The sequence below is a fragment of the Xiphias gladius genome, chromosome 8, assembly GCF_016859285.1.
Source record: "Xiphias gladius isolate SHS-SW01 ecotype Sanya breed wild chromosome 8, ASM1685928v1, whole genome shotgun sequence".
In the NCBI taxonomy this organism is placed as follows: Eukaryota; Metazoa; Chordata; class Actinopteri; order Istiophoriformes; family Xiphiidae; genus Xiphias; species Xiphias gladius.
Genome location: NC_053407.1, coordinates 17,308,148 through 17,321,219, shown reverse-complemented (window position 1 = coordinate 17,321,219; position 13,072 = coordinate 17,308,148). Strand labels below are relative to the sequence as shown.

General features: G+C 41.1%; 2 protein-coding genes, 1 long non-coding RNA gene and 1 other non-coding gene across 5 annotated transcripts in view; 3 read left to right on the top strand and 1 right to left on the bottom strand.

The window, feature by feature from the left end:
- Positions 1-23: 23 nt before the first annotated feature.
- malt3 (MALT paracaspase 3) lies at positions 24-8,409 on the top strand. Of its 2 annotated transcripts, XM_040133941.1 has the most exons (15): positions 24-148; positions 436-505; positions 629-753; positions 1,155-1,293; positions 1,474-1,649; positions 1,876-1,972; positions 2,479-2,514; positions 2,649-2,852; positions 3,570-3,747; positions 3,952-4,026; positions 4,231-4,358; positions 5,779-5,928; positions 6,602-6,756; positions 7,404-7,520; positions 7,636-8,409. In XM_040133941.1, the coding sequence occupies exons 2-15, from the start codon at positions 463-465 to the stop codon at positions 7,975-7,977; spliced, it is 1,965 nt and encodes a 654-aa protein (XP_039989875.1). In that variant the 5' UTR covers positions 24-148; positions 436-462; the 3' UTR covers positions 7,978-8,409. The 2 variants fall into 2 exon arrangements, with proteins under 2 accessions (XP_039989875.1, XP_039989876.1); XM_040133942.1 differs by having other exon boundaries at positions 24-505.
- LOC120793672 lies at positions 1,862-7,152 on the bottom strand. Its single transcript, XR_005708018.1, has 4 exons — positions 7,032-7,152; positions 5,751-5,908; positions 3,654-3,735; positions 1,862-2,190 (listed from the first exon to the last, which is right to left on the bottom strand). It is a non-coding gene; the product is annotated as an uncharacterized LOC120793672 (long non-coding RNA).
- A 1,026-nt stretch (positions 8,410-9,435) lies between the features above and the next one.
- Positions 9,436-9,507, top strand: trnah-gug. Its single transcript has one exon. It is a non-coding gene; the product is annotated as a tRNA-His (tRNA).
- A 923-nt stretch (positions 9,508-10,430) lies between these two features.
- LOC120793329 (FERM domain-containing protein 5) overlaps positions 10,431-13,072 on the top strand; it is a 54,381-nt gene continuing 51,739 nt past the window's right edge. The window contains exon 1 of the mRNA XM_040133303.1: positions 10,431-10,854. Within this exon, the coding sequence (XP_039989237.1) occupies positions 10,753-10,854 (102 nt within the window). The 5' untranslated portion in view covers positions 10,431-10,752. The remainder of the gene's footprint in view (positions 10,855-13,072) is intronic.

Sequence of the window (13,072 nt, the reverse complement as noted above, 5' to 3'; positions counted from 1 at the left end):
TGTGCGCGCGCGCTCGCGCGTGCGATGTGTCGTTCCGGGAAAGGGAAGAGTTTGCTCGATACAATTTAAGTTAAGAGGACAAAGAGGAGGAAAACACACTCTTGACTGAGGTCCGACAGCTGCTCAACCGGTACGAGACTGACGGCAGGTATGCACTGAAACATGCGTGTTGATGGTCATATTGAACACCGGTGATATTCTCGTCTGAATGACTAAATCAGTGTATTGTACACTGCGGTGTAATAGTTGAAAGCTGACTTCCCTAGAAACGAAAAGGCAGGCTGTAAATTTTACAGCGGTTTCCTATTTACGGCGAAAGCTTGATGCTGTTCACTTCACAGTTTTCGCAGTGCTTCTGAGCTCTGTAGATTCGGGGCGGCAGTAACAATGAGCGATTCAAAAATACTCATCTAAAACCTCGGCTCCGCTTCTTAGAGTCTGGCGTAAGAAGAAAATGCACTGATGACTGGATCCCGTCCGAATTCCTGTCGAATAATGATCAGAGGTACGTTATTTTCTCTCCACACCGAAAGCCTCAGCATGGTGTGAATTTTCAAAGCAGGGACGACACGGTGTGACTTCGGATTGACTGCAATTCTCACTTTATTTTTATTTTTATTTTTTTCAGAAATATTCATAGTGCGCCATCCTGTCTCCGTGTGTGTACCTGCGAACCACAAGGTGACCCTGAGTGTCCGTGCTGAGGGCACAGGTACCCTCAACTACCAGTGGTTCACTGATGATGAAAAGGAGGTACATGGATTTTTCATTTATAAAAAAAAAAAAAAAAGAAAAAACTTCTATGAAAATATCTGATTGCTTTTCAAGGTTTTAATACATTATACTCAAGCATTTTGAATGGCACTTTGTTTTCTTTAATGTGGACAAAAATGTTTACTGTGTATTAGACTAATTGTGTGTGTTTATCTAGGACTCTACTGTGTGTTTACTCTGGTGCACAGGTCTCTCCTGAAAAAACAGATCTTGGTCTCAATTAAACACCTATTGAAATAAAGAAATTAACTACTTAAAATGACAATGGAAACCAGTAAAATATTATGTAGGAGATATTTAACACACCCTGTCGCCTGCCACAAATGTTTATGTACTTGGTGGTGATGATTGTTTTGGTTTTGTTTTTGCTTTTTTCTAAGGTGTCTGGAGGTACTCAAGCAGACCTGACCATCAAAGCCAAAAAAACACAGCTCTATGTGTGCCGAGTGCACGACCACTTTTGTAACTGCGTGTTCAGTGACTGGGTGAAAGTGAAAGTGTTGGACATTGATAAATCGGGTATGCATTGTGCCATTCTAATGATGATTTATACTGTAGTAGTGCGGTGCTTACGTAATTTCAATTATTTTGCATACTTGCAGCATAGCCTAGGCTTGTCAGTGGGTACTGAATCAGTGTCATGCATACTGCTGCCTTAAAGCTGTAGGTTTGAATCTCAGTCTCTTTTTCAAACATCAGGTTTACCGGTACACTGGCAGGGTGAGCCGCACATTGCTGTCAACCCTAAGCCCCAGACAGTCCGACAGGGTAGAAAACTCACTCTCTGTTGCGCTGCCTTTGGCATCCCCACTCCATACTATCAGTGGTACAGAAATGGACAGCCCTTGGTAGACATGACTGGTGACACACTGCAGGTAAGGAAGGATGACAAGCAAGTGTTTACTTACCTCAGTGCTATTAGTGATTGTTTACACACTGCTATATTTACTGTGTCATTTCAATTTCACTTTACTTTCACTGTAATTCATGTAGAACATTTGGTTAATCTTTTGCCTAAAGGTTTGATGGATGGTAGAGTAATCTTACATGAGGGGGAACAGACAGAAATGAAAGCTATATGATTTATTGTGATGCATGCAGATTGACTGTGCGACAGCTGAACATGGAGGATCATACCTGTGCTCGATATCTAACGTGCTGGAAGAGAGATGGACTGAACCAGTTGATGTTGACATTGGTAAGTCATAAATAACACTTACAGAGTTTTACTGACTCTGTAAGTCTGTCTTTTCCCAATTTCAGCATTGTGTTTTCCTCAGACTTTACCTCCTCCATTTCCAATTGAAAGGGCTGTGTGGAAAGACAGATTTTCTTCACACTCCATTCATTCCACTGATCCACATTTAACTCGAGGGTTTTAGTTGTTTCCATTATGCTGGTGGTACTTTCCCATTTCTACAGAGTAAAAAGGAAGTTGTTAGACTCCAAATAGTTCTTGGTCCGGGGCTTAGACACACAACAGGAAAGTGATGTAAAGTGAAACTAGTGCTTAAAGAGTTTCTCCTATTGTAACTTGTTTGTACAGGGCATATCACAAAAAATAGCTGATAAAATGTTAAAATTGTACTGCCCTGTATGTGCCCACTGTACAGATTCCATAGCAGTACTTTAGATCAGATTTATGTTTAAGAAACGCTGATTTTGTGCTTCTCTCTCTCTCTCTCTTTTTTTTAAATCCTCTAGTGCAAACCGATCAGCTTCCTCCAGCAGAACCAATAGGTACAGTTTCATTTGAAGAATCTCAGTGTCAAGCCATGCTAATTTTAGTGTGCTACAGATGAAAACAATCACGGTATATATCAGAAATTCCTCATGTTGCTCTAATTCTAATTCTACTTTGATCTTCGTTTTAGCCACAGATAAAGTTGCCCTACTTATTGGCAACCTAAATTACTCCAACCACCCCGGCTTGATGGCCCCCATTATGGATGTTCATGAGCTGGCCAACCTCCTGCAGCAGCTTGGCTTCAGAGTGCTTTCCCTGCTGGACCTCACGAGGGAGGAGATGATGGCTGCCATTGAAAAGTTCATTCAGCTCCTTGACAGAGGAGTTTATGGTGAATATAATTTTCCTCTACGTATTTTTTTAGTCCCCCCCCCCATATTAGTTACATTTGTCAGTTGATTAATTACTGTGACATAGTAATTTTAAGATTTTCAGGGGATCGGAATTATACACAGTATAACATTGTAACTTCATTTGCAGTATCATGTGCCTTTATCTGTTGCTATTCGCTTGTCATGGGTCTCAAACCCCCGAGTAGTTTGTAGTATCTTGCTTTTACATACAGTATGTCTGGCTGAGTGGGCAGATAAGGGAAAAAGAAGCGTTGGGGTTTTTAGAGTTCACATGCTATGTAGGATACTTCCTGAACGCCTGTAACACTTTGACAGGGCATTTATGTAGTATTTTTAAAAGGGTAACTGACTCTCAGGCAAACAGTCAACTAAACTTCTGTCCCTCTTCATTATTAAACAGCATACAGATACACAAGTACACACTTCAATCACAGAACTGTAATATGGCATTATGTAGATGATAAAATTAAAACAACAATATGGTAACTGTCATGCTGTATCAGAATGATACTGTCTCCTACTATTCACTACTTTCTCTTGCTAATCACAAAACAAAGATGGGAAACTGATATGATATGCTTTGAAACATATCATACTGTATAGAAATCAGCCATGTTTTTGAGTCCCAGTGTGATTTTTGCAGATGTGCAGTGCAAAATATGATGATCACAATGTGTTTCTTATCACTCTTGCAGGCCTTTTCTACTATGCAGGTCATGGGTATGAGTGCGCTGGGAAGAATTACTTGGTAGCTGTTGATGCTCCACAACCATACCAACCTCAAAACTGTGTCTGTGTGCAGAGGGTTATGCACAGCATGCAGCAAAGACGGACTGCACTGAGTGTGATCCTACTGGATACCTGTAGAAAATGGTAGGTGCAGTAATTAATTTCTGTCCTCACTAAGAGATTACAGTGAAACATGGATTTTCACAAGTGATGATTATGCATATTTGATTATAAACATGTAAACTGTTATATACTGTATATATAAGTTGATTTTGTCACAATACGCAAGTTAGAAGGATTTATTTTGACTGCTTCATTCTTCTAAAAAATATATCTTACTTTCTAAAGGTACAACCAGGATTGCATACCTTCGGCCATCATGCCATTGAAACCCAGTGGGAATACTGTTTATGGTTATGCCACGTACGTACTTTTAATTAGTTGTTTTGTAAAAATTTAATTACAAATATAGAAACCAATACCCAAACCAACTCAGTGATTTCACAGAAAAGTGCAGTTATTATTAGCCTATGACATGAGAATATTTTTTTTTTACAGTTAGTTAACATGCTGAAGACTGGAATGTCATGTATGTTAATATAACATTTCCTTCATTAACTACTGCAGATGTGAAGATGCTGAGGCTTTTGAGGTCCAGGATGGAGGGAAAAGTACTGGAATCTTCACCAATTACTTGAACAAGCACATCCTTCAGTCCAAGAAGGTCACACATGTCTTAGAGAAGGTGTCTGAGGGTAAGTATTTATCTCATCCCTTTTTAAAAAAAAAAAGAATTAAGGGATGATACTGTAATAAGGAGAGGTGTAGTTTTTTTGTGACCATGTTCTGTATTTTTTAGTAGGTGAGTGGACATGCGTTCACCAAAAAGGGAATTTTCAGCTTGTATTTTTGCATTTATTCATTCGGTTTATGAATAACATAGTATTCCATAATTCAGTAGGATGACAGTTGTTGTAGATCATAGGTAAACTGAACAGGTTGTTTTTTTTGGTTTGCTGGGTGGACCACAGACAAATTTTATAATTGTTGGCACCTAAATTTAGTGCTCTTTACTCAGGACTTGTAGGTATAGCTGAGCCTGATCAGGGGTGTGGAGTTATCAAGTTGGCCCGTTGTGTTTGTCTGTTTAATGTGTCTCTGGTGAAATAATTTTTCGAGGTACCATTAGCATGTGACTTCATTCTCTGGAAATTAACACTGTTGGCTAGGGAAGAGCAAGAAACCTGAGAGCTGCAGAGTGCAAGACAGCTGCTCTGGGCACCCCCCTGCCACTGCTCTCATGGGTTCACTCTCAAATCAGCACGAGCAGGACAGGACGCCTCTCTGACAGCACTGTTTGTGTCTGTCTGTGTGTGTGTGTGTGTGTGTGTGTGTGTGTGTGTGTGTGTGTGTGTGTGTGTGTGTGTGTGTGTGTGTGTGTGTGTGTGTGTGTGTGTGTGTTTGTTTGTAGACATATTGAGGTGAAAAAATGTACCCTTGGTTACAGGTTTGGTAACAGGTTTTATCCCATTTACTTTTAGCGCTTTGTACTTTTCATTTGAAATCCCAGAGCAACAGTTTGGGAGGTAACTTAGAAATTCCCAAGCCTCCGGTTCTCTTCACAAATCTTGTTCGGGACGTATTTAGAGAGGGGAGCCTAGTGCAGACAGCTGACACAAAATATTCCTGACACAAAATCATCTCAAAAGCCAAGCATACATCTACATTAATTTCTTTTTAACATTGTCAGTACTGGCCAGCCAATCCATCCTGTTAGCCTTTTTAATGATCCACATGTATTGTCTTGAGAAGAGGGGTTTTCCAAAACTCATTTAGCCCAGTCAATTACAGTGAATATTAACTATCTAATTTTGTAAAATTTCCCTAAGTTCCTCAAAGCCAGCCATGTGAATCTGGTAAACTTTTTCTAAAGCTCACTCATTCTTCACTCATTGCTATTGCAAAACCAAGGCAGTCCCATGATCAAAGGAGCGAGAGTGTACATGCTGTTTTGAAAGATTTTAGCAGTTAATGAAATTAAATGTTGATTTTTCTCAGAACTGGTCAAAGCGGACAAAAAAGCTAGAAGTTTGTATGTGAAGTTGCTGTAGAGTTTTGTTTTCTGGTCTTCCAGTCATTATATTTACCTGCATTTTCTCCCTCTCTCTACGCCAGATCTAGGCAAAGACCCTTTAGTTAAAGGCAAGCAGGCAGTGGAGATTAAACACACCCTGAAGGAACCTCGATCTCTTGCAGACCCAGTTCGGTCCACTGGCCACACAAGGGAACTACACCTGCGAGATGCCTGCTGGAGACAAGCAAATGGTGAATTGGGAGAAATTTCCCCACACCTGCATGTTTTTTCCGCTGTTTATTAAATTACGGGTCAAATTGCATTGGGGACAGGATATGTAAATATATATCCACATTCAGTTTATTTTCCATCAGGGGAACCACAGTTCCATTTCTTGATCTATTGTCTCTGAGAGGGATTGAGAGAGAGAAATTGTTAAAATTTCCTCACATCTCTTACACTACAGCATGTGATAAACCAAGTACAAACATTGTGGTTTAATGTGATGTTTTCAACACCATTCAAAAAATGTACTTTTTTTTTTTTTGGATAAATCAAAACAGGGAACTGGTTCATTTTACTAAGTATATTTTCCTGTTTGATGGTAGGATGTCACCTTTTGACACATTATAGCGTCCTCAAATTTACTTCACCTTTTTAAAATGTAATCTTCACACTGTGGGGTAATTTTGAGAATCTTCTCAGTCTCCTCCAGAATAGATTCATAAAGATCTACGGCTTAAATATACAGAGCAACTGAAAAGTCCCTAATGTGGTTAATCAGTGGCTCGGCAAAGTCAGCCGCGCTGTATCAGTGTCCAAGATAATACAAAAATACAGTCCAAATAAAACGGTTTTAAAACTATTTTTAGTCTTAATTAAAAAAAACAAACAAAAAAAAACCTTCTTCACATCTTCTTTCAGAGCTACCACGGAAGAAGCGGCTGATGTTTCTTTGCGGAGTAGAGGTGGAAGTCAGCTTCTCAGCTTTGTTCTCTAATGTTTTGGTGGCTTTTGCCACTGTAAAGACTACAGGCCCCCGAACCCAGGACTGCACTGTCGCTCTGAGCAGCATACCTGTAAATATTTGTTTTTACTTAGAACTTTCAGACATCCTGTCAAGCTTTTTTGTCATCTATATATATAGAAACCACAATCGATCTAGACAATGACATCCTTGTACAAAAGCCTGATGTGTAAAAAAAATAATAAATGTATACAGAAATGTCACCTTTGCATCAGTACATAACTGCCTTGACCTCACTTTAGTCTGACTTGCCTCTTTGTGAGTTAGTGAACTCAACAGTTAAAAAACTGCTAGCTGTATATACATCATAAATTCCGTGTTGCTCACCATAGCATGCTGTCAATTTCCATTAGCCAGCAGGAATTTCTCAACGTTGACCATTCACCCCCACGTTTCACGTCTGAGGAAGTTCTGCCCATATATAGGCTTCCAGTCTGCTGTAACCACAGACAAACACAAAGCAGGAAGTAATACTCTAATCGGCCACACTTCTCTTAGTAATACGGCCATGCTTTAGACTACTGAATCTAGGCCCATACTGACATCTAGTGGCTGATTCTTTAAGGCATCTGTTACACCACATTCTGAGGGGTTCAGTGCCAAAACACTGTAAATGCAGGAGTTACATATTTATTTTGATAAAGCTGGTTAACAAGTACTAATCATACTAATAAAATCTTTCATGCTCTGAATCCATAGCCAATGGAAGACATGTTTTCCGGCCCTGGCAGGTCAGAGGAGATGGACTCTCTACTATTTAAGAACTCTGATAACCCAGACTGCACTCTGAGGCTTTGCGCTCTTCAGAGGCTTAAGGTAAAATGATAAATATCCTAATTCTGTTCCTATGAAAAGCAAACAGAGTAAGCCTTTACAAGAAAGTCTGTAAAATAAATGTGACAGAATTTTGTTTGTTATTTGCCTTTGTTAGGAATCGCTGGTCATCAGGGTGGATCTACACTATACTCACACAGACAGTAAGCTGCGCCAGACAGAGAGCCAACATGTGGACACAGGAAAACCTCTGGTGGCATCCTGTAAATTGTACAGGAGGAGGAATCATGCAGCAACAGACAAAAAAAACGAAGGTGCTTCCGCTCATAGTACGGGCGACATTTCAAGCGGCAAACCACTGCTGCATCAGACTCTGGCTGGTCCATGTCGCCCTTTTACCAGAAAGGCAGAGTGTGCGGCTAAAGTTGCAGTTACAAGGAGCAATGAACCTGAAGAGAATGATGAGAATGAACTGCGAGACTTCACTCTTCGACAATAGACCTTTCTGGCTCTATTATTGTAAATACTTACCACTTTGAGATTTTGACGTTTTTTCCTAACGTGATTAGCAATTACTCAGTTGCCGATCATGTATCTTACTTTCTGTGGTCGACGATGATGATGATGATGATGATGATGATGAATGAGTGAGTGAATGACTGAGATGTGTTTAGTTTGTCTTAGCCTTCAATTCTTAGCTCAACACTTGAAAAAAACATTAACACTTAGTATTGCTAACCACTGATTTCATCATAAACTGTATAGTACTTAAAATATTATTTGCATATGACACTTATTCATCAGTGGCAAGCTGGCTAGCCTAATTTATCAAATAAAGATCATTGCTGTCAATAATTTATCTAATAAATACTACCACTTTAATCACTATCTTGATTGTCAATCTTTTGAAACACGCCTGTTATTAAATGTCTAACCATCAAATCAACAGTTTAAATATTATTGTGTTTTAATGGGGAAAAAAGTTTCTGATGTAACAGACTACACGTAAGATAACAATCGTGATACTAAATGCTGCTGGTTTGTTCGTGCAAACACGCAAGTACGTGCATGCTACTCTTGTGCTGCAAGGTCTTGTAACGTAAGAATAAATTTGTTAATTTTACCACAAATTATGTGAGGATACTTGGAAAAAAAAAAAAAGATCAGAAATATTTAGACATGGCAAAATCAGTTATGGTAAGTAAAACAAATGGAAATGAGTTACTAGTTATTAGTTCATTTGGGATTTCGGGGGGGGGGGGGGGGGTACTTCTATACATACCACGATTACTGTTTATGATTTTTTTTTCTAAATTTAAGTTGAATGAAATACAACGCAACAGCGTATTAATATTTGAAGGAAGGTATTTCTTTTCATTTATGTTTGCTGCCGGTGTTGCATTAACTTTTTACTTTAGGAAAATCAACATATTATTTCATTTGGCTTGGGTTGCCCAAACATTTGCATACAACGGTGTATAAAATTGGCTACATACAGTAACGTGTAGTAGTAACGTGGTGAAGTTGAACACGCAGCCGACGCTGGCGTTAAGTTAACGAATAGCGTCTCCGGTATGTCGAACCAAAACGAGATGAAGGACTGCGAGAAGATATTATTATTGTCAATGTAGGAACAGCCTCTGTGTTTACACTTTACCAGCTTTAAACGTGCCCACGTCTTTTGGCAATTTTGGTCCACCTTGGAGTATGTTAGTGAAAGCTAGCTAAACTTTAGCTAAAGTTAGCTTAATGGATACCGCTACATTGTCATCCTTGCTACCTTTGGTCACCTGCCCTCTACCTTCTAAAGTTACAAGGTCAACTTTTGTGTGAGGTACTGTAAAGGTATTAAACGAAAGCTGCCCTAAAGATACAACATCATACGAGCTCCGGTGCGGTCGGCTGTATTGGTTTTATTGACAAAATCTCGCCGTCATACGCCAGTCCCCGCTAGCTCGCCGTGATCGTATAGTGGTTAGTACTCTGCGTTGTGGCCGCAGCAACCCCGGTTCGAATCCGGGTCACGGCAGAGAAACAGCTCCCAGATTGGGGCTCTTAATTTTGGATTGTTAGTTATTCACTGTTCTAAATAAATTCTATTCCCAAACGCTGTTACTGTTATGATATACCCGTTTTATGCGAAATTTGGTATGCTGTAATACATCTCTCCGATTTTCATGTGAGGCTCTCCGAACTATCTACAATTATCTAAATTTGTTTACTCACCACTAAACAACTTTATCTTGATGAGTTTGTTATGCGTACACGGACCATTAGTAGGGGAGAAGGGCCTACACCACTGAGAGTAAAATTTAACTTTAATTCCCTCCTGTAATAATAAAAAAAAATAATGAATTTATGCAATTGCATAACGTATAGCCGTAAATTTCGTTTAGTGGAAATAAATGAAATGGTAGTAGGATTACACCGCCTTTCTCTGGGCCTTCCACCGTCTTCCATTAACCCCGAAAGGTCCAAACACTAGTCCGGATGCATTTCTGTTATTTTCATACACGTGTACCCTGACGGCTGTTTGAAGCGCTCTAACGACGACTGGCCGGCAGGTGGCAGTCGAAGACATTCAATATCCACCAGCTACGACATAGGAAGAGTCCAGGAAAATAACACTTTGTCTTCCTCTGAGGATGCCCTACCTTAAGTTTGAAAAAAATAAAATAAAAATCGATTTACTTTGAAACAAACCCATGAGAGTGCTGTGACTGCTGATGCCAATGGTTTTTGGTCAGTCTAGCAGTCTGGTTTTGGTCCCTTGGAGGAACCAAATGGATTGCAGTGACAGGAAGATAGTCTACCCCAAGAGCTAAAGTGTTAGAGATATTTTCTATCCGCGTACGGCTTTGGAGCCTTCGGGACAAATTGCGCCGTAAGAAAAACAATATTGGATATTAGAGCGCAGAGAAAATGCCCCACGCTCCCGTTGGTTCACTTTGACGTCAGTTTTCACTGGGACCCGCCCGCTTGCTCGAGTGGCAGCGGTGAGTGGTGAGAGATAATCCCCGGCTCGACCACAGACACACTACAGGGCTGCGCTGCCTCTGGATCTGGATGCAGGCATCCTGGGATTCCTGCTCCTAGCACGGGCCCACAGCACGACAACTTAGCGGGACAACAATGGTGCACGCCTCGGCGACTGAATCCGTGGCTGCTGGTCGTTTAGGGGACCGGGGAACGTGGTCAATGTGACATTCACTTGCGGGCTGGTGTTGAGTTTATTGTTCAGGTCCTAGACGCAGAGCGGCGATTCTCTGAGAAGATGTTGAGCCGATTCATGAGTGGCAGCATCAGGAATCTTGAGCGGGAATACAGCTGCACCGTCAGACTGCTGGATGATACGGAATATACTTGCACCATTCAGGTCAGTCACCTGTCGACCACAGTCAGTATGTCCACTCCGCGGAGCGCGAAACAGCGTTGCAATTGTGTCTGCCACAATTGTGTCTGCCACAATTGCAACCTGGCAGACGGAGAAGCGAGTGTTTGAGCAGAGGGACGGCAAGTGCCTGCGTGTCCCGCTGCTGGTGTCCACCAGGAGAGATTGCTGACCCTGAAAATACAAATGTATGGAATTATTTTTGTAAATTATTGATGTACGTCCCTCACAGGATCCAGATCCCGTCAATGAATTTGGTGGCTGGCTTCGAGACGTCAGGGAAATCTGCAGGACAGACATGGCATTTCCCTCAAGCTCAGGTTGATGGGATGCCAAAAACACATTACACTTTGAGATCTATGCCTGAAAAGGCGTTTTGGAAGGATATTTTTGTCTCCTAGCTTGATGTATTGTCGCTTGCTGGATTATTGCTTGTTGGTATTAATCACAAACATTTAATGTAGTTGCTCGTGCAGTTTCCCTTCAACCTTTGACATCAATAATGCACATAGGGTATCCCATTGCTGCTCTGGAGGACATGCCTACAAAGTTACACAATGTGGCTCTTATAGATCCACACTGGTAGAAGCATAGCTAAAATGTGCTGTGTGATGTTGATGCAGGATTGAATGTTATCGGTTGGTGACCAGGGCATCCCTATGTGCATTTATAGCAATTTCCTTCTTACAACTATTGAATTTGTCAGCTGAGAAACACTGCTTTGAAAGGTAAAAACAAGACAAGGCCCTGATATGAGAAAAGTCTCTCTCTGCCTTTTGTTCCACTACTACAAGCCTTGCTTTGATGATTTTGCAGTTTTATGTTCATGCTGCTTTCATAAAAACTAGGTGAGAGGGCCTGTCACATCAATTACAAGGCAAAATTGCTCCCTTTGTGGCTGCTCTGCACTTGTACGAAAGGGATGTAAGGAAATCCTGAGTGAATTCTCTTGACTAGTCAGCAACATGCAGACACATTAGGGCCGATCCATAACATATCAAAGGAACATTTAACCTGCTATGTGGAACAATGAAACATTAATGAGTCGTGCGTGTTTTTCGTCACTTTGATATCTGTTGTCGCCAGCAGGCTATACTGCAATAACTCCTCCTTTGTACCGCACGTGAAATAGATACTGCTATTACTGACTGTGTGCCCAGGTCGTAAACAGACCTGCATTTCTGCTTGGCGAGCTGAGCCAGAGATGGAGCTGGGCCAGATGGACTGTGAAGCCAGCAGGTGTGCTGTTTGCAGCATAGTCGTGTGGTCCGGTTGGCTGACGTCAGCAGGCTGGAAGGAGAGGAGTGGATTGAAAGAGGAGAATACTCTGGCTCTGCTGTGACTGTCTGGCATCCTGACTATGTTTCTGTCTAACCTGGCCCTGGGGGGGAGCAGGCTAATCCACCTGACTAGCCGCACGGCTGAAGCATGTTCATTTAGTTCAAACGTTGCCTTTCTTTCCTTCCAGGCTTCTGGCCTCCCAAAAACCAAAATCACCCAGGATACCAGGACACCTAGACTAGGGAAGGCAAAGTAAGAGGCATAACTAGGTCATATATTGTCAGTCTTTCACGATCTCTCTCTCTCCCTCTCTATGTGTTTCTGTCTCTCCCTCCTACTCTTTTTCACCTTCCTATCCTGTTTCTAGTACACTGGGATTTTATTCCCATTAGACCTGCTTCCATTATTCTCTGATCCTTTCAGTAAACTGTTTAATGGCTTCAAATTCAGATTTGCCCCTGGATTAGGTTAGCCTCCTTACATGGTCTGACATTGAACCAGATATCAGCCTCTTCAAAGACAGGGACATCTCCATGTTGTCCGCGTTAATAATAAAGCCACCTTCAGTAGAAACTATAAACACAAAATAAGCATGCACTAAAGCAGAGCATTGAAGACAGAAAATGTCTGCATCTTTTTAAAGCAGTGGCAGCTGTAATGCATGAACTTAAGTTTTGCTTCAATGAATTATGGATCTTCCCACTATGTTTGGGGGGAAGAAAAAGTGAGCACTTATCATTACGCAGCCCTGTAGATTTAGCGCTCATGTAGTCACAGGTTGATGGAAGTGCCTGAAATCCTCTTTTGCCTTCAGGCCTCTTCTACTTTGATTTTAATGCAGTGTTGCAGCAGAGAGTCAGACTGAGCCTTTGCAGTGCCTCACTTCATTGTACTGTCTGAATAACAGATAAATCACATCTAA